This window comes from Microtus pennsylvanicus, chromosome 2 (assembly GCF_037038515.1).
Source record: "Microtus pennsylvanicus isolate mMicPen1 chromosome 2, mMicPen1.hap1, whole genome shotgun sequence".
NCBI classification, from domain to species: Eukaryota; Metazoa; Chordata; class Mammalia; order Rodentia; family Cricetidae; genus Microtus; species Microtus pennsylvanicus.
Window position 1 is genome coordinate 128,602,255 of NC_134580.1, and position 19,906 is coordinate 128,622,160.

Here is a 19,906-nt window from a genome sequence, read left to right on the forward strand (position 1 = left end):
ATAAGGGCTGGGAGGTTCCTGTGTTTGCCTGTTCGTGAATAGAAGCTTTTAGACGAAGGAACAACATGGTTTAATTTCCCCAGATCAAAAGGTTTTTATTCTTTATCATCACATTGCAGATAAAGTGCCACAAACCCTCTTCTGACTACACAAAGTAACCTAGGAACATTTCTCCATCTGGAAACAAAAATGTTTGTTACAATATGGTCTGCAGGGCCCAGAAGATCCTGGGTTCCAGGTTCCTTCTGGGGTTTATTCTCACAGAACACAGCAACAATGCCCAGCATTAAGTTCTACACAATTACCAGATTCAAACTCTACGGCACCAAGCCACAACTCGGTAACAACCGTGAATAGTCACAAATGTCCAAGTGGCACAGAGCAGTTACAGAGGCGTCCTCAACGAAACACAAGCAGGCCTGTACAGCTCAGTCGTCCAGTAAGAGCAGAGGAGGAGCATGGGTCTTACTCAAAAGGTGCAAAATGAGGAACACATTAACTTTCTGCCCATACAAGCTCATAGCTGGACCAGAAAACACCCAAAAAGTGACAGTATTATGTTTCTCTTCTAATTTACAAAATATATTGGTGAATCAAAGGAGAGAAAGGAAAAAAAGGAAGAAAGGAAGGCAGGCAGGCAGGGTGCAAGCTAGCAAAGACTGAGGGTTCTCTATCCCCATTATTTTCTGTCTCCAAGTCCTAGGGAGCAGAAAGGAAGGCCTTTCGTGAGACAGAGACAACCTGGGAGGCAGGGCAGTTTAGCCTCTTTTATCTATAAACCCACAAGGGGTGGGGGAGGCAAAGAAGGAAGAGACACCCAAGTTTCTTTAAAAGAACACAGTGTAAAATGAAGTGATTAGCTGTCCTGCCCCAGCCCTGCACTGTACACTGTGACTGTTCTAAGTCTTGCAAGGGCAAGGGGGCAGAGAGCACTGGTAATTCATAAGACAGGGCCCCCTCTCTGGAGACAGGCGGATTCAACAAAGTGTCTCCTTAGCTATTTGGAAAATTCTTCTTCAGTTATTCATTTCAGAGATGGCCTATTAAAAACCACGTGAGACCCATGCCAGTGTAAAAAGCCACATGGCCAGAAAGCCCCTCTCCAGCACCTACAACCTAGCGGCTTAAAAACAGGTAGGTGAAGGAGAAACTGACAAAGGGTCTGACTTCTGTGTAGGTCTAGAAGTGAGGCTTCAGGTAGGAAGGCTCCTACCTTGAGCACATGCCCAGATATGCCCAGCTATGCCAGCCCGGTGCAGTCTCTGGAATTAGGAGCTCTCGCTATATTAACAAGGGGCCCTTACGGACCTGAGAGCGGGCAGCAGGGATGATGGTGGGGTAGGCAAAGCTCCTCAGAAAGGCTATGGCCGGGCATGGGTGGGGCACAGCGTGGGTTTTCACAAGCCAACAGCTGTCTATGAGAGGGACATACATAGGATATGAAGAACAGTACTGATCACGACGATGCGCCGGCCATTGCTTCAGGCCCTGGGCCTCAGCCATGTCTGATCATCTGGCTGCCCAGGTTGCAGATGCCCAACAATCCAGAGGATAGGAACTGCTCTGTGGTCCTGGAGCCATGGGCTATCCAAGTCTGGTTGACTGCCAGGACCACATGTGCTTCCTCTTAGGTGATGAGCTTCAGCTTGGGACTGCCGGCACAGCTGTGAAGCCCAGCATTCTGTAGCTTTGAAGCACTAGGCCTCAAACGTGAAGCCCTGTAGGTGATGGTGTCACGTGAGTAGAAAGGCCATGTTTTACAGGTGGATCCAGGCCACACAACCGGATGGTAGTACAAGTCCATAGAGTTGGGTGCCCACTATAAGTGCAGTGGCATATAAGATCACACAATGTCACAACCTTGGCCCTGAGTCCACCAAACACGTTGAAGAGCCAGAATTCACAGGAGAGGAGGCAAACAGCAGCGCTCTGGCATGGACATAGGTAGGTTCACTGGCAGAGGAGTAGTCCTACGTAGGTGCCATGTACTGGAGCAGGACTTAGCCAGACTGGAACCCATAGGGCCTATGCAGAGCCTCTGGTGACCACCTTGCAAAGCTTGGTCTAGCTCTGCAGGGCCTTTGCCCCAGTAAGTAGTACTGCAAAGGGTTGGGCCACAGGTCATCTTTAATGATCTGGGCCACCCTGTCAGTTTCTACAAGGCTATGCTGTGAAAACCAGCTGAAGAAGCTTCGCATGGTGTCGCGGTTCCTGTGCACTAAGGCCGGGGGTTCCTGGCCTCGGTGCCAGCGGATGCGAGTAGCCTTGGACACCACCCGGCCTGAAGGTCTACACTCATACTCCTTCACTATCGTCTCATTTTGGAAGTAGGGGTTGCTCCCAAACAGGAACTTGAACTTGCAACCTGTTCTGGTGTGTCTGAGCTCCCTCACCTCCAAATTTATCAGATAGCCAAGCATGTCTTCATCCCTAAGGCTGATCATGGTTGATAGCTGTGGGTGGTTCAGAAAAGCAGTGACCCAAAAGCCTGGAATGTTTTGGATGATGAAGCTCCGGCGGGCTAGATGCAAACGGCGCATCCTCCCAAACCTGCGCTCCAGCGGAAGGTAGGCCCCGGCCCCGTCAGCCTGGGCACTCATGACCTCCAACTCCCATTGGATGGCCTCCAGCGGGTCTACGATAAGGGCCCCTAGGTCCAGAATCCCCAAGCTCGCCTGGGCCTCAGCAACGCACTCCAGCTTTTCCCCCACCTCCACAGGCTTCTCCGCGGCTACGGTGGCCTCCTCAGTCGTCACTTCCTGGGCCTTCCCTCCGGTCCCCACCTGAGTCCCCCATCCTTGCATACAGCCCTCCGGGTTCAGGACGCTGGACGTGGGGGCCTCTCCAGTGTTTTCTGGGGCAGGCAGTGTGGTCCCGGGGCTGGCTGTGGGGTCGGAAGACCCGTGTGCCCCAGCTCCGGGGACGCTGGACGCCGGGACGAGGCGCACATCCTGCTCTTGCCCAGGCGGTGGGTGCACGGCCAGCTCCAGAACCCCAATTCCCTGGCCCGCCATCTCCTGCTGAATCTCTGGATGGAGAGGTCCGGAAAGCACTGGCAGGACAGTGGTGTTGTTGCCGCAGTAGGACGCTGGTAGCAGGCGGGGTCTCTTCTCTGGGGTGAGCTCCGCCCCTTGCTCCCCCCCCCCTTGCCGGATGTGACTTGCTAGGTTCCCTCCACTGCTGGGGATGGGGAAGACCACCCCTGACAAACAGAACTGGTTCCAGGTTAGCAGGGCAGGTGTGGACTAGGCAAAAGGGCAACTGGGGCAGCATCCGGGGACAGGCTCAATCCTCAAACATGGTTATAACCTTCCACCGCGCAGGGGAGGACTGTTTCCCTTGCCTGGTTCTTTGCAGCTTTAGAGCAGGCAGCTAGGACACTTGCAGCCTTGCACAGGATATATTATACTGGCACAGGCAGAGGGCTGACCAGATTCAAACTGGAAAGTAAAGATAAGCATAACTGTCTGGCAATCAAGCTGCTGGAAAGGAAGGTACTAGAAGGATCAGGCCAGCAAAGATCTTAAATTGCTGCAAACCAGGAAGCAATCATCGCTAGCCTGGTTCCCACAGGAGCTAGATCCTCTTGGTTATTGCTGTTGAAATCAAGTGGTCCTTGCTTCACATGGCTCAGGCTCCAGACTGCCCCTTTGCTCAGTGGCAGCCATTTCAGAGGAGAATTTTAAAGGATACGTACGTGCTGGACAGTGGTGGCCCAAGCTTTTAACCCCTACAGGGGAGAGGTAGGTGACTCTGAGTTTGAGGCCAGCCTGGTCCAGGACAGCTAGGGCTACACAGAGAAAGCCTGTCTCAAAAATCCAAGGTGGCAGTGATGCCCTGGGTGTAGGGAGGGGTGGAATTCTTTGTACAAATTGAGGTCTTGACTCAAAACAACAAAAAAGGGCCAAACAAGGTGACAGAGCACTCAGAGGCAGAGGCAGTGGGATCTGAGTTTGAGGCCACACTGGTCTATATGCTGAGTTACTTGGGGCTACGTAAGACTGTGATAGCTAATCTTGATCAAGTTGACACACCTGGGAAGAGACCTTCAATCGAGGAACTGCCTCCACCATACTGGTCTGTGGCGTATCTGCCGAACACTTTCTTGATTACTAATGGATGAGGAGAACACAGCCCATCATGGGTGGTACCATCTCTGACTGCAGGGAGCGGAGGAAGCCTTGCCAGTGTGTATTACTTGTAAGGATCAATGCCTCAGACCCACAGGAACTAGCAAAGCCTTTGTCTGGTCCTGTGGGAATGCTGATTAAGTTCAGAAAGCTTGAGACCTGAGACTGCTCGCCCACAGAGACCTCCTACCAAGACTAGCTAACTCTTCCTTCCTGGGCCGAACGTAATAAAATCATGGAGGTTCCAACTGCTACGTAGTTGGTTTGGCTCCATAAGAGGGAACACCAAACTAATCCCAGCTTTTCATACATGTTTGTCCTTCGTTCTTATTCCCTCATCTCAGTCTTCGGGGGAACCCGTTTCCAGGACCAACTCATGCATGGTCTCTCAGTTCCTGCCCTGTTTGAGTTCTTACTCTAACTTCCCTAATGATGGATTGTAACCTATGTGATGAAATAAACCCTCTCATCCCCAAGCTAGTTTTGGTCACTGTTTTATCAAAGCAACAGGAAGAAACTTGGATAGGGACCTGGTCATTAAAAAAAAAAAAAAAGGACTCAATGCAGGGGCTGTGTCTGGACAGACTAAGAGCCTGGATGGAATTGCCCTTGCACTCCACAATCCTTCAAGTGTGGCTGCATTCCTGTGATTTCAGCTCCCAAACTACGGAGGTCAGCACACTGAACACCTCCATATCTCTGCCTAGATGTCCCCACAATATCCTCCAGAAAGCCTTCAGCCGCATCCAGAGGACACCACAGCTCTATCTGAACCCCCTAGACCAGCGGTTTATCCACCTTCCTAATTCTGCAACCCTTTAATACATACAGTTCCTCATGTTGTAGTAACCCCCAACCATAAAATTATTTTTGTTGCTACTTCATAACTAATTTTGCTACTATATGAATATTAATGTAAATATCTGATATACAACTCCTGTGAAAGGGTTGTTCAACCCACAGGTTGAGAACCACTGCCCTTGACATCTCCTAGACTGAATCTCTTGGGGTCCTAGCTGGAATTCTGACCACTGGGGTAGGCAGGATACTTGTCAAAGGAGAGGCTAAAATAAGGAATCTGTCCTCTGTCTTTGTGTGCCAAATCACCTGCACATTGCTGCTTCTTGTCCTCATAGCCTCTTGGACTACACTCCGAGTGACTGCCCTTGGACACTGTTTCCAATCCCCTAGATGAGAAGATCTCAGTGCAAGGGGTGGGGTCTGGGAGGGCAATGACAATCTGTTAAGAAACAGGCCAAGTAATAGTGTCAGGTGAGCCCACATCAGCCTGGAAGCACTATCTACAGTGTTTGAGCACAGACGTGTAAAGCTGGGTCCTAGCTGTTAAAACATGTGCACCTTAGGGAGCCTAAAAAGGGTTCTCTTCCTTTCAGAACTTCATGAAGACATCTAAAATCAGGGTCCACTCCAAGATACCAAAGGTGAGTCTTTCTAGAGCCTGAGGACAATCAGCTGCACAAAAGTGGGCCAGAGAATAAGTAATGATGAGATTGAACACGTTTGAGCCTCTGCATCAAAACAATTGTGCAGACTGAACTACTTCTGACATTTTCAGTTATGTAACACTTCAGTGTTTAAAGCCCATTTGATCTGGGTTTTCTGATCCTCAAGTCCAATGAAGACAATGAAGCCACTTACCTCAAAGACATTCAGTTAAGATCCCTGCCCTCACCAGCATTACCCTGGATGCTAAAGAAGCCTGCAGGTTCCCATTCTTCACAATTTCAGGCTCACTCCAACCCTTCCCCAATAAACAGGCTCAAAACTGCAAAGCACATCATTCAGAAGTTTTTAATAAACAACTTCATTATAAAAACTTTTTTTGAAAATTAATTCTGTAAAACATTGAAAAATCTACTTTAACAAAGATATGCCCTGTGCATTTTCTAATGGCACTTATATTTTACAATTAAAAACCTTGTTTTATATAAAGCCAAAAATACTCCAAGAGGTTATTCACTGTGTTTACAAAGTGCTAGAAGGTTTTTGTCTTGTAATTTTCTTTCTTTAAATAATCTGGCATTAAGAAAGAGTGGCCCCAAAGCTTCAACCAACTGGGAGTAAGAGAAGGGTGTGAAGTAGTGTTCAGGAATTCTAGTGCCGGACACGCAGAGGATGCGCATGGGAGAACTGGCAGATGACACAGGCAACACCTGAAGCAAGTTGGTAGGAACCACTCCACACAGTCCAAGATTACACCATGAACACCCTTTCCACACCACAAACCCCACTCTCCAGTGGTGAAAGTCACAGCCACTTCCTTCCACAGCAGGTTCAGAGCTCCAGGAGAGGCCAGGGTGAGGTCCCAGAGAAATCTGGACTTTTCTGGCCAACACCTGCCTAAGGCAAAGTTTCTTATTACATAAATATCCTTGTTAAAAAGCAAAATATTGATCCTGTATAATACAACCTGTTTTTTTTTTTTTGCTTTTTTTTGTTTTTTTGTTTTTTAAATCATGGAGAAGGGGTAGGGAAAATAGCTACCAAAAAGGGAAGGGAAAACTTAAAGGCTACTAAGGGAGGTTTAGGGAGATTTCAACTTATGACAATATCTACGAACAAAAAAGCAATCACACCTGCTTCCCCAGATTTGCATTAACAAAAACACCACGTAAAGTCGGGGAGAGACACACTGGCGCACCCTTCCCTGCCTCCCACCTGTTTAAGATGGTGCTAGGATCCTCTGAGCCGACACCTGGGCATGCTAGTCCCTAGCCCCAGGACAGTCCTCAACTCTGACAGCCTGTGCAGGCTGAGGGGCACTTGTCCCCTGTGCAGTGCATTGCTGACAGGCTAGAGTATGTGGCAAGGAAAGGGGACATCATTCTTTTCTGGTCCCTGATTGGTCTGTGCCACACACCATGGCTCCTGTCCTGGGCAGATGCCCCTCTGGCTCTCTTGGCCTCATAAGGGGTACTTAAATGAGTTTGGGCACCGAATACAGAGCAAATTATTTTCATCCTTTTAACAACTGGCCAAAAAGGCTCTTTTGGGTGGTAGGTTGGGGAAAGAGTTAAGAAACTGCAGGGTGGTTTGTGGTCCGAAAGAGTGAAGGTAGATAACCAGCGTTCACGGTGATATGAAATTTCCTTAGGTAAGGACACTGAGAAAAGCTGAAAAACAGAAAGGATGGGTGAGGAAAGGCAAAGAGAAAAGACTGGAGGTGGGAGCAAGGCCCCAGCTACAAGATTTACAATAGGTGCTCTGCTGTCCTATGAGCACCAAGGGAGGACAAGCTCAGGAGAACAGATCTCCTCAAACAGCCCAGTGCACTATACTGTGTGGCTGGAGGCTACTGGCTTCTGAAAACGATAGGGAGGTGGCAGGCAAAGGGAGAAAGGGGCCTGGGTCTAGTGAAGACCAAACACAAGGAAAATGGCAGCAGCGAGTTCCACTTGGATTCTCACATGCCATTTCCTGTAATACGAGTCCCAACAACATGCATAGCATGCAGGAGATGGTTGCGTACCAAGGTAGACGCTTTTAAAAATAAACCTTAATTAGTCCCTGGGACTCACTGAAACTAATCTTTAGAAGCAAATCACCTAGTCTGATTCCAATCCTGTCAGACGTAGTTATATCCAGTTTTTTTTTTTAAAAAGGTATTCCAAGCTACCTTGCTTAAATCAAAACATCTTATTCACTCCACATTGCTTCCAAACAAGGGCCAGGGAGTTAAATCTGAAGGTTTTCACCTCAAACAAGGAGTACTGGCCTGGGCTGAAGCAGGAGTCCAGGTCTTGGACCTGCACAGTTCCCAATGATAAACTGAAGTGAATCTAGACAGAAGGGAGGGGACAGGGAAGAACTGGTGGGAGATTGAGGCAGTTCCTAGGTAGTCTGTCCTGAAACCCTAGTGGAGGAGCCAGCAAAAGGCACCATTAACAGAAGTGCCCAGGCTGCTGGCTACATCTGTAAGAGTTAACAGTAAAGAGGTAGAAGTGTGTTTCTGAATTAGAGAGGTGTCTCAAAAGGTTCCACAATGATGGTCCCTGAGCTGCCTCCCTTCCATGCATGGGAAAAGCCCATACAGAACCGAGATGAAATGGGAGTAGGGATTCGACTGCTCTGGGCAAGGGCTGTGCAGTCTGTGGCAGAGAGCCCCAAGTCAGCAGAAGAACTACTTCTTGCAAGAAACACTGCTAGATACTCAGGGCAACTGAGGGGACCACAACAGGTTGAAGGTCTTTAACGGAGAGCAGAGAAGACAATGCACAGTGCCCAGAGTCCATGGGGACTGCGAAGCAGGGAAAGGAGAAGGGACGCTGTAGGTAAGAACATTTTGGTATGAGAGGCAACAATGATTTGATAGATTAGGACTCAACTATCTGCCCAATCCTAACTTTCTAGAAACTCCTCTGACAGTTCCATTCTGTCCTAGAGAAAGGACAAGCAGGAGGGAAACAAACACAGGGCACATTCCCTCTTCTCTGCTAACCAGCCCAGAGCCCAGAACCCCTCCTTCCAAGACAAATACAACAGCTCATGATGTCCAGGGTGGGGCTAGAGACTGGGGAAATGGTGGATATGGATGCCTTTCATTTCTTCCTCTCTCCAGTTCAGGAGGATGAAGGTGTCATGATGTACTTGGAGAAAAACCAAATTGCAGACCTGTGAGAAAGCTGCTCCAATCTTCTTGCCTTTCTCCTGTGGACACTGCCACGGAAGGCAGGAACAAAAGCAGTCATGGAGATGGCAGAAACTGAAGCAGTCCAAAGTCAGTTTATTTCCCCACAGGGGAAAAAAATGTGACCTCAAGTGAAGAGAAGTCAGCAAGACCCGACTCCGCCTTGTAAACAGGGTTCCAGTTAACACCAGGTACCAAGTGGTTCAGGCTGGTGGCAACTGAAATGGACTGGTGGGAATGGATTCACGGTGTGTAAACAGTGTTCACTGCAATTACTCTAAGGCTAACAGTGTGGTGAGGGAGGTGAAATGGTGTGTCTGAGGAGAATGTGTAAACGGTACCGTTGCTGGACAACACTGACTGAAATGGAGCTGCTGGTAGAGTAGGGATGGGATTGCTGAGAATAGAGCCCCTCTTTCCTGCCTGGTAGCCGGAAGCAGGTAATAGTCAAGAGACCTTCCACAGCAGGGACTCAATGGCCACCTGCTGGAGGGTCTACAGGTTGGGACCAGAAGGCGGGCTTCTTAAGCTATTTCTCTTGAGGTCATACAAGTAAAACCCTCTGTCTCCAAGAGGCTTCCCCTTCTCCAGATTGAAGGTGGTTCTGATGCTTTGGAGAGACAGAGGGCTAAAAATAGCTCCCAGTTCAGATCAAAAAATAAAAGTAAAAATACCTGAAAGTCCTATGATAGATTGTTCACGGGGCTGGGTTCAAGGATCTCTCTAGATTGATCCTGGAGCCTGAACCCCCAAACCAAGTGCTCCATATAGACACTGGAATTTTCTTTTTGAACCCAGCTCTGAAAGCTCAGCTGCCTTCATGGGAGAGATGGACGGGGTGGGTACTTAGGCTCTCTTGCAGAACCAAAAGACTGAGTGAGTGGGGGACCTCCATGGGGGCTACTGGAATGCTTGGTGGAAACGAGGCAGGGTGGTGGTACTCAGGCCAGAGGTGAAGACAGGAGGCAAGGAGTGCAGAGGTCCAAAGTTCAGGGGTCCCCCAGCTCCAGGGGAATCTTGAGGCTGAGCTTGCAGAGTGGTGAGCAGAGGCTGTGCTTCAGCTTGGGAGTAGCCCATGACCAAGCCTCCTGTGGCTCCTGGCGGGTTACATGGGGGTAGGTTGAGTGGAAGAAAGCCCAGTAAATGAGAGAAGTCCACATTAGCAGCGCAGAGGGCCTCAGAGAGGTTGGCGGGACTCTTGGTGAGCAGGGCTTCATCTAGAAGGGCTGCAGCTGCCGCTGGCTGAGGTGAGGCGGGCTGGGGTTCAGCCGATGAGAGAGAGAGGCTTCCAGGAAGCTCTGCCAGAAAACTATCCACCTCCACTTTGGGCAGTTTGTCAGGCAAGTATGAGGTAGATCCAAGCTGGTATTTTGGAGGGAGCTGAGCTGAGGAGGAGATAGGAGAAGATTCCAGAGGGTAACTCATACCCATGGGTAGCGTGTTGTGCACCAGGGAGTGTGGCACGCCCGCACTGGGCATGGTAGGGATGTGGGCACCATACATACCCATGGGCAACATGCTAGGAAAGGCCTTGGCCCCCATCACGTCCCGAGAAGCCATGCAGAGCACAGGGCTCAGCTCTTCCTTTACACTGACTGTGGAGCTGCAGCTGAGTAAGCCTAACATATCCACTGGCTCTGTCTTGATCTTGAGCAGCTCCTGTGAATGGCTCTTCTTGACATGGCGTGTCAGGTGATCCTTGCGGCCAAACCTCTGGGCACAGTACTGGCACAGAAAGTCTTTACGACCAGTGTGGACCACTAAGTGCCGTCGAACATCCTTCCGAGTATAGAACCGCCGGTCACAGTGGTCACAGGGGTGCTTTTTCTCCTTGGCACCTCCTGCAACCCGGCGTGAGTGAGCTTTCAGGTGCTCCAATAGGGCCTGGGTACTCTCAAAGGTCTGCAGGCACACCTTGCAGCTGAGATCACCACTGCTGGCAGCATGCATGGCCAGGTGGCGACGGTAACCCAGCTTTGTATTGTAATTCTTACCGCACTCAGAGCAGTGGAGGGCCTCCTTGTTGGGGTCGTGGGTCTGCAAGTGGTTCCGCAGATGGTCCTTTCGGTGAAACATCTTGTCACAGTACATGCACTGGTGGGGTTTCTGGGCCGAGTGGGTGGCCATGTGCCTGGGGGTAGGGATAGAAAATGGGGAGAAAGCTGAAAGAGGGAAGTTCAAAAGGGCTAACTAGACAACCAGATGTCTATGAACAGGAAACTACATTAAGAAATTTCAAAAAAGCCATGCAACAGAATACCATAACAACTATATTCTACCAATATTCCTATAAAATGCATTATCATTCTTTTTGTTGTTGTTTTTTCAAGATAGGGCTTCTCTGTTTAACAGCCTTAGCTGTCCTGATTGAGTAACAGACATGAACAATCTGAGTTTACTAACAGGGAATTTGCTAAGTTTGTAATGTAACTATGATATTTAAGAAGTGAGCTTTATATGTACCTTTAAGGAATAAGCTTCTTAGAGATATTAAGAGGAAAAAGTGTGTGGAAGGTGGGCAGTGGCACATGCCTTTAATCCTAGCACCTGGGAGGAAGAGGCAGGCAGATCTCTGAGTTTGAGGTCAGTCTGGTCTACAGAGTGAGTTCCAAGATAGTCGAAGCTACAGAGAGAGAAATTCTGTCTCAAAATAAAAAAATAGAAAAAAAAATTTGAAAAAAGGAAAAAGCAATAGTACATAAATAATGATATTTGCTACATTAAAAAAAAAGGTATTGCTTGTATGTGCTTGCAAATAAGAACCAGGTATCACTGGCAGCTTAAGAGGGAAAAAGGTAAAAAATTGGACAGTGTATAAATGGACTTGACGGAGAACTTTCATTGCAAGTCTTTTAATACCTCCTGAATTCTGAGTCTGTGAAGAATTTCCTCTTCAAAAGTTTACATTTAATTTTTTAATGTTACAATAAAGGGAAAAATGAAATATGAAATGTATGTAAACCTCCTGATCTGTAACAAGTTCCCAAGATATACAAGGACAAGTCAAAAAAGGAAGTTCAACACAACATGTAATACACCCCCTTTTGAAAACCAAAAGGAGAATACACATTTGAATGTCTCAAGGATTCATAAGAAATGAATCCCACCAGCTGCCTTTGGGAGAGAAACAGCTGTGATGAATTTGAGGACAATTCATTTTTCACTACTTGTATCATTTCAATTGCTTATTTCCTCATTGCCCCTTAGTTCACATGTCTCCTGTCTGACTGGAAAGCAGCCCAGAGCCCAGGAACTGGATCCATAGCTCCATATACATTCAGAATCAATTCACCAAGACTTTAAGGCCTAACATTTGCCAAGCTGCAGGTGAAGTGTCATTAACATTCTCCAGTAAGGACAGGAAACACCAGGTAGCCCCACCCATCAGTCAGTCAGTAGCAGAGGCTGTATTTAAACACTGACCCTCTTGAGATAGCACATCATAGCTGCGTCTAGTACCCCATGACCTTTTCTATATAGAGAATCACCTTGTGTTATGTGTATGCATTCATGTTTATGGGTGTTATCAACCTCCTGAAATACTGGCAGGATGGCACATGAGAGGCAGTGCTGAAGGACTCAGTCTGTTTCCTTTATTTCTCAGGTAGAAAAATAAGGCCCAAAGAAGTTCAGAAACTCACAAAGATCACAAGTAAATTCTGCCAAAGCTCTTGCCTCTTGGACCAGGATTTTTCTATCAGTCTCTCACTGGTACTCAGACCACCACAATAAAGTCCAAGAAGATGTCCCTGATTAGGGTCCCCTAAGATAGAGAAGCACACAGAATCAACACATTCCTAGGTCTACACAACTGTCCTGAGGGCAATCCTGCCCTCCACACAACCCCTGATGCCTATCTTGGTTCCTTCCTCCCAACTGTTTTCCAGATGAGGAACTGGGGCTTTCTGTGGTCATCTCATTGTATTTACGGGTGTGCTGTCTGTCTTCATTACTGAGAAAGTATACTCCAAAGTTTTTACTTATGTGTAAAAAACAAACAATAGTTAGCCCCCCCCCCCCATCCTTCTTGCTCACTATTCTATCCCTAGCAATGAGGACTGTTTGGTACATAGCAGGAGATTAATAAATAATAGGTAGATGAATGGCTAGATGCACCAGGTTAGTCTACCTCATTTGATCAGGGCAAGTTCATGGTTTCTTTACTGGAAAGGCAGGGGATCAAGTGAATATAAATGGCTCTCATCAGGTCCTTTCCCTAACAGAGCTGCTCTTATCTGCCATAAAAAGGGCTTTCACATTCTCTTTCACTTTAAGTAAGGGTTCTTGGGTTTACAAATTTCAGGAAAGGAGCTGACCCACAGAGCAGCAGGGACTCTACACAGACAGAAACAACCATCTGATTAGCAGGCTGAGTCAGAAGCAGCAGTACTGTGGGACCAACACTCTGCGATCCTGGCTAAGTCACGAGAACCCCAGCTTTAGAATGAACAGATTAGACCACAGGATCATCTTTCTAAATTTCTAAGACCAATTCCTAACTTCTGGCTAAGATTCTGATAATTTACCTGCCAGGAATGGAGGAAGTACTGAAAAAAAAAGTTAAGTCTAATTTGTTCATGGCTGCTTTACACTATACTCATCAGATTCTATTTGTCTCAATAAAAATACCACCAGTTTTGATGAGGCAGGGATTCTTAGAATTCTAGGCTAACTCAGGCTACATAAGGAACTCCTTTTTCAAAACAGACAAAACACTAATTTTGTTTGTCTGGTGTTTAAAAATTTTTTTGGTGGGGAGGAGGATTTGAGACCGGGTTCCTGTGTGTAGCCTGGCTTCAAACTCACTAAGATCTACCTGCCTCTGCCTCTCTAGTGCTGGAATTAAAGGCGTGTGCCTACTAAAAAAAATTTTTTTTTACTACATTTATTTTGCGTGTACATGTAAGTGTTTAGGGGCCAGAGACAACTTGCAGAAGTCAGTTCTTTTCTTCCACCATGTGGGTCTCAGGGACTGAACTCAGACTGTTAGGCTTGGCAGCAAGTACGGAGCCAGTTCAATAGGCTCTAGGTGGTTTATTTAGAAACAGTCTCACTCTGTAGCCCAAGCTGGCTTTGAACTTGTGTGACTCTTCTGCTTCTGCCTTGTAAGCGCTAGAATTACAGGCATGCGCCTCCATGCCCAGCTAAACACTATTATTACTCAGTGAGTGACTTCAAATGGTTACTGTTCAGAGTACACTTACAGGACAATTTTATCTTTTACTCTTTTGCTACTAATGAAGTCCCACACTCAGCTAAGTCTCTGGATTTGACCTCTGGGAAGCTGGGGGCTGAAAGAGGTATGGGAGTGTCACCTACCTATACAGCTTGTACTTGGAGGCAAAAGCCTTGCCACAGTGCAGCTGAGGGCAGCTATACGGTCTCTGCTCCGGATGGGGAAGGCTGTGAGGCCTTAGCTTCTCCCCATTTGAGAAAGGTGTCCCCGAGATTTCACATTGGCACTTCACTTGACTCTCTGCCTCCCGGCCCCGAGGCCTGGGAACTAGTTTCCAGCCCACTTCCTCCTCCTGCTTTGCATCTTGAATCCAGGGAGGGACGCTGGTGAAAAATGTGGTCATGGCAAGGCTAATGGCAGAGGGCCATGTTATTCAGAAAGCCTCCCCATCGGTTCTGCTCAGTCTGCTCGGTCACAGTCTCCAACGCAGCCTTCAGAAAACAGTCTCTTCACCTGAAACAGAGTGCCTGGTGTTAAGAAGACCCATGCCAAGGGCGCAGAGGCTCTAGCAAACACCTCCCAGACCTACACCCAGCCATCTCCTCCCACTTAGTAGTGGCGTGACTTTCAAACAAGCACGTGCTTCCCTGACCTGCTTCCTTATTTACAAAACAGACACAACCCTCAAAATCATGTTTTGGAGGTCAATGCAGCAATGAGTATAAAGCTTCCACTGGTACTTGGTGCTTGCCAGTGCTCATCGGGGTTATTCTAGTAGCTCTAGGCTAGAAGAGACAAGGTAATCCGAGGAATTAAACTTACCCTTCATTTTTACATCATTAGATAGCTTTCCTCCTTTTCTCCCTACTTCACTCCATCCTCTATTATTCCCCTCATCAGAGGTGCTAAGGAACAATAAATATCCAAAAGGCAACAGAGAATGAGAACCCGTTCATAGGAAATTCAGACCCAAACTAGGCCCTGTGCCACATGCACTTCTTAGCACCAGGAGGTTCCTTCTAGAGAACCTAGACGTTGCCTCCAAGAATTTTCCCTAAACTAATGCCAGTCCTACCCTGACTTCTACTGCCTTTCTGGATCTTTTGTTGTCCAGGTCCATCTTTACCTAAGCCGTGGTTTTTTGTTTTCTTTTAAACCACAAAAACCAAAAGTGCTGAATGGTTCATTCTAGAGATTCAGAGGGTACACATGCAATTCTCTACTAAGACAGAACATTCTTGGAATGTAAGTAAGTCCTCACCACCAACTAATCTGAGGGATCCTTCTGTATTCCTTTCATTTCCATATACCTAACATCTAGAGAAGGAATTTCAACTTCCTTTCAAATGAGTACGTTACTCACTGAACTCAAGTTGATTCTCAGGGTCTTAATTTATGCCCAGAAATTCTAGTTTAAAACTGAGTTTGCCACCCTCCAAAGAAGCCAAAACTTGAAATTTGGCCCTTCCCCTTGTTGGTGACAGTGGTGTAGTAAGGAGAGGAAGACAGAGTAACAATAACACAACCCCTTCCTGACACCAAATCAGAAACTATCCCAAAATTTAGTCATGAGGATTTTCCACATAAAGAGAGCAATGATGGTGTATCTGGAAATTGGCTATAAGAATCTGGGGAGAGCTTCAACTGCACAAACTAGCTATGGATCATGGAATGCTTGCTCAGCTAATCAGCACCTGCTGCTTACAGTGACCATTCATCCAACAGACTGGCCATGAACGAGATGATCGTATCAGCGGGTTCACGCCCCAGAGAGCTTTGCTCATCATACCATGAGCTACATCCTGTTCAGGAATCATTCCTTTTGTTAAAAAAAATACTGTAATGTAATACGACAGGCTTTTCTCCTCACAAGTGGGGATTTGCCTAAAATCATCTGCACAAAAGTGGCAGTATTTTGTATTAATCATGTACGGGAAAGAGCAAGAAATTACTGAAAAATACTCACTTGAGTTATCCTGGAATATCTGCCTGTTCTCTATACATCTCAAAGGCATCTGATGGCTGGCTTTCATTGTTCAAACTCACTCCCCTCCTGCGCAAGGGTGGAATTACCTGTTTATACCAGCGATTACTATGTACCCTGGAACTAGAGAGAATGAGCTCCAAGTATGCATGTCTAGTTTAGAGAGAATTTCCCATACCTTCAAAGTCAAATTCCGCTCCCACTTCATATCTAAATCATGCATCTCAGCCTTAGAAGTTGGGAATGGCAGCTAGAGGAAAGCAAGTCACACTGCTCTAGCTGATGAGAGAAGGGAGCCTATCTCTGGAAATTCCGCACAAACTCAGAGAGAGAATGGTACATCCCCACCTCCCACACGTCCACCTCATCTGTTCTGGTGAACATGCACAAACAAGACACAGCAGTTTAGCATGCTGGCACTGAAAGAGTGAGTAATGGGCTTCTAGGAAACAGGCTGTTAGTGGCTAAGAGCTCGTGAAGATGCAGACAGAACCAGAGGAGGAAGGTGGGAACCACGTGCTCAACTTCAGCATTAATGAGGTTATGGCTTTAGAAGAAAAGAGTCACCACCTTGATCCTACTCCCCTAGGCCTCTGAGAAAACAGCAAGATTCTTACCTATAATCAGTGGCTATCAGGCGGCTGGGCAGCCACGGTTGCTGGTATTACCTAGGAACCTTTTGGGGGATCTAGTCTGACTTTCTCTGTGTCCTTTGTCTACATACTCCTCTGATTCAAAAAAATCCTGAGTTTGATTAATGAATCAGACCTAGTTCTTCATACTTCCTGTCAAAACTGTGAAAGAATGTTGCTTCTCCCCAAAGCTGCTCTTCTGGTCTCATTCTAACTGTAGCTATGGAGAAGCTGACAGAACCTGTTTCCATAAAACAAACACAATCCCTCCCAGGAACTGGTATAAGTCAGTGTATTTTCAGCCCAAGATTCTTCTGGCATCTGATCTGAAGGGGGAGGCAGCACGGAAAGAACCTTGGACTTGCTATCAGAAGAGCCACCACTCACTGGCTGTGAAACCACAGGCAGGTTATTTCATTTCTCTGAACCTTACTCTCCTCAATTTCTGGAAGAGATTCATTCTCAATCTGTACATTTTCTAGAGGATGAAGTGAAGTGGCACTATTTAGAGTAACATGAAATGTGAACAAATGAAGCCCACAAGGGCAATATCGCTGCTGCCTCTCTTCCTGAGGGCCAAGTGGAACTTCTCTCTCCCTCTTGGTGTTACTTCTCATGCCTCAAAGTCAGTTTCCTTCCCTTCCCAACATCTCAGAACTCAGCCTTCCTCTTTTCCCTCACTGTTAACCCTCACCACCAGCCCTTTACCTCCAGCACATCCCTGTGTCAGAGTTTTCTCTTGCCTGGATGACCACTTTATTATGCCCTCTTCTATTATTAAAGTTCCATACCCAAAGTAAGAACGCTTGCTCAATGCTCTCTGTGGCCTTTAGAAGCTCTGGTCTGTCTTCTGTAGTGCTGTGATGTAGGCTGCCCTCTGATGAAACTATAGTTTTTATGGTGTTACATCATCTCTATAGAAACTGCGTTCTTTCTCCATTATTAGCCTGTTTCCTCATCTGTAAAGCTAAAAATACTTACCTCACAGTCTGGTTGTAAGGATTATTTTAGTCAGGTATGCAAAAAGCTCAGCATTAGGTTTGGCCTGCTCAAAGTGCCCAGCAAAAGAAAGCTATTATCTTGGTCTTTGTACTGAATTTTGTGTTCCCACCTTCGGCTGCCACAGTCCAGTTTTCCCAACTCTCCCCATCAAATAATATTGAGCCAGGAGTTTCTGCAGCAAGGAAAGGGTTAATCTCTTGAGTGTTCTTAACCAAAGAGACCCACAGAGGATTAACAGCTCCACTTCAGTGACTACCCTAAAATAGCTTTTATCCCTCCTGCCCAAGAGCTACTTGGGGACCTGAAGAACTCAATTCAACACCTGCCTAGGAGGAAACACACCCAGAAAGGTTCTTGGAGGTGGGATCTTCCCTCAAAAGAACTTAAAATAGCAACTGGGAAATTATAAATAGTGTTAGAAGGGAAAACAAAGCAGGCCTTGACCTGGGCAACAGAAACAAATCCAGAGGCACACTGGTTGGCTGGAAAACAGCAAGGGCCGGAGGAATGGAAATAGCTGCTCGTTTCCTGAGGCCAGCACACACACACACACCACTCCGGAATGGTGGGAGAATTAAATTACAGGGAGGCCCGAGAGTCTCAATGACTTGCATCATTCCAAGAAACATCAAACAGGATTAACAGGGGTAGGATTTACTCTCAGGCTGCTAGTTCTTCTGTCAGTGTAGATGGGCCTCTTCGGAGTCCCTTTGATTCCCTATTTCCTCGGATTCCCGCTGCCTCCCACCCCTGGGGAGGCCTTGAGCAAATGGCTGCACCTCAGTCCAGCCTCATTTCCACCTACAACCCCCCACCCCCAACTGCAACTCAGTCCAGCCTCATTTCCACCTACAACCCCCCCTACACCCCAACTGCAACTCAGTCCAGCCTCATTTCCACCTACAACCCCCCCTACACCCCAACTGCAACTCAGTCCAGCCTCATTTCCACCTACAATCCCCCCTACACCCCAACTGCAACTCAGTCCAGCCTCATTTCCACCTACAACCTCCCCCCCCCCCCCCAACTCAGCCGCTTTCCTTGGGAAGAGAGGGTTAGAAACCCAAGGCCAGACTTATCACGGTCCCGGGCTGACAGGTGGAAAAACACACAAGCCAGGAGTCAGGCTATGCGGGCAGGTGAAAGCACGCACTCCCCTCGGCAGCCAGGACCCTTTTCCCTTCTGTCCCAAGGACGGACGGGGACGGACCACAGCACAGCGCTGGGGCTGTAGGCAAACAGGCTGGCCCTCTGACCAGCTGCTAGATCACCCCATTTTGTGTGAAATGTTAAATTCTCCCTACGAGTGGAAGATGGCACTTGGAGGACGGGGAGAAAATAAGAATTCAGAAAGAAGTCTAGATAGGGTCTCGGAGATGGGAAGAGCAAGCGTGCACGGTAAAGAATCACGAACACGGTATTTGGGTCTCTAAGAGACCACCACGAGAAAGAGGTAGGGAGATTCCATAGGTCGGAAGAGGCTGGGGGTGGGGGTGAAGACAAGTGAAGACAATTTCAAGAGGGTCTAGAAACGGGACTCTCCCGATGGAAAAAAAAATGTCTAAAGTTTCCTCAATACGGTCACTGGGGAGGCAACTACAGGTAGGACCTTATTTGGGGTTATTCAGACCGAGGTATTGGTGCGAAGCCTCAAAGTAAGTTTATGAAAGTCTGGAAAACGAAAGAGCTGAGAGGACTATTTGGAGCAGGAAAGGGGGTTATGTGGGTCGGGGTAGGCGTGTCCGAGGAGGGAGCAGGTGCAGCTTATCTATGCCCCCCAGACCGCGGTCCCGAAGACGGTCAGCAGCGTGTTATCTGGGTCTCCAGGGAGTCTGGGGGGCGGGGGGTCGACAGTGGGGGACCCCCGGGGCTCAGTCTCCAGGTCTAGGAATGGAGGGAGCCTGAAGGACTTGTTCCGGTCCCCCGGGCACAAGTCTGAGGTCCGGGAAGCGTTTTCGTCACCACGGGGCCTATCCGGGGCCCCGGCTGCCGCAGAGGGGGCCCCCAGTCAGGGGTGTGGGCGACCGCGCTGGGCGGCCCGAGGTGAGGGGCGCCGCCGCTCCGAGTGCCGGGCGTGTGGGTACAGCACGACGGCCTCCCGCCCCGCTCCCCACCATCCCCCAGGACCCTCGCCGGCACTCACTGCGCTCGGGACCCCGCGCTGCGGGCCGGGCCGCGCTCGGGCTCCGCCAGGCCCGCTCAGGCCCCGGTAGTGGCGGCGGTCGGGCCATTGTGCGGTGCATTGTGGGAGCCGCGCGAGCGGGCGCTCGGGTCGTGGAGGGGGCGGTGCCGCGGGCTCTCTATGGTCCCGCCCGCCCGCGGGCTAGAGCGGCC

General features: G+C 48.2%; 2 protein-coding genes across 3 annotated transcripts; both read right to left on the reverse strand.

Moving 5' to 3' along the window:
- Positions 1 to 63: 63 nt before the first annotated feature.
- Positions 64 to 3,124, reverse strand: LOC142844229 (putative testis-specific Y-encoded-like protein 3). The gene has a single exon (XM_075962551.1). It carries the CDS (start codon positions 3,012 to 3,014, stop codon positions 2,001 to 2,003), a length of 1,014 nt encoding a protein of 337 aa, XP_075818666.1. The 5' UTR covers positions 3,015 to 3,124; the 3' UTR covers positions 64 to 2,000.
- A 2,795-nt stretch (positions 3,125 to 5,919) lies between these two features.
- On the reverse strand, positions 5,920 to 19,847 carry Plagl2 (PLAG1 like zinc finger 2). 2 transcript variants are annotated; one of them, XM_075962553.1, is made up of 3 exons: positions 19,716 to 19,847; positions 14,098 to 14,467; positions 5,920 to 10,909 (listed from the first exon to the last, which is right to left on the reverse strand). In XM_075962553.1, exons 2-3 carry the CDS (start codon positions 14,355 to 14,357, stop codon positions 9,679 to 9,681), a joined length of 1,491 nt encoding a protein of 496 aa, XP_075818668.1. In that variant the 5' UTR covers positions 14,358 to 14,467; positions 19,716 to 19,847; the 3' UTR covers positions 5,920 to 9,678. The 2 variants fall into 2 exon arrangements, with proteins under 2 accessions (XP_075818668.1, XP_075818669.1); XM_075962554.1 differs by lacking the exon at positions 19,716 to 19,847 and adding an exon at positions 12,420 to 12,541 and having other exon boundaries at positions 5,933 to 10,909; positions 14,098 to 14,192.
- Between the last annotated feature and the right edge of the window lie 59 nt (positions 19,848 to 19,906).

Excerpts from the sequence above, each read along its gene's own strand:
- Plagl2 (XM_075962553.1), bottom strand. The coding sequence starts at position 14,357 with ATGACCACATTTTTCACCAGCGTCCCTCCCTGGATTCAAGATGCAAAG. Across the intron at positions 10,910-14,097 it reads TCCAAGTACAAGCTGTATAG|GCACATGGCCACCCACTCGG; the intron begins GTAGGTGACACT and ends CCCTACCCCCAG.
- LOC142844229 (XM_075962551.1), bottom strand. The coding sequence starts at position 3,014 with ATGGCGGGCCAGGGAATTGGGGTTCTGGAGCTGGCCGTGCACCCACCG.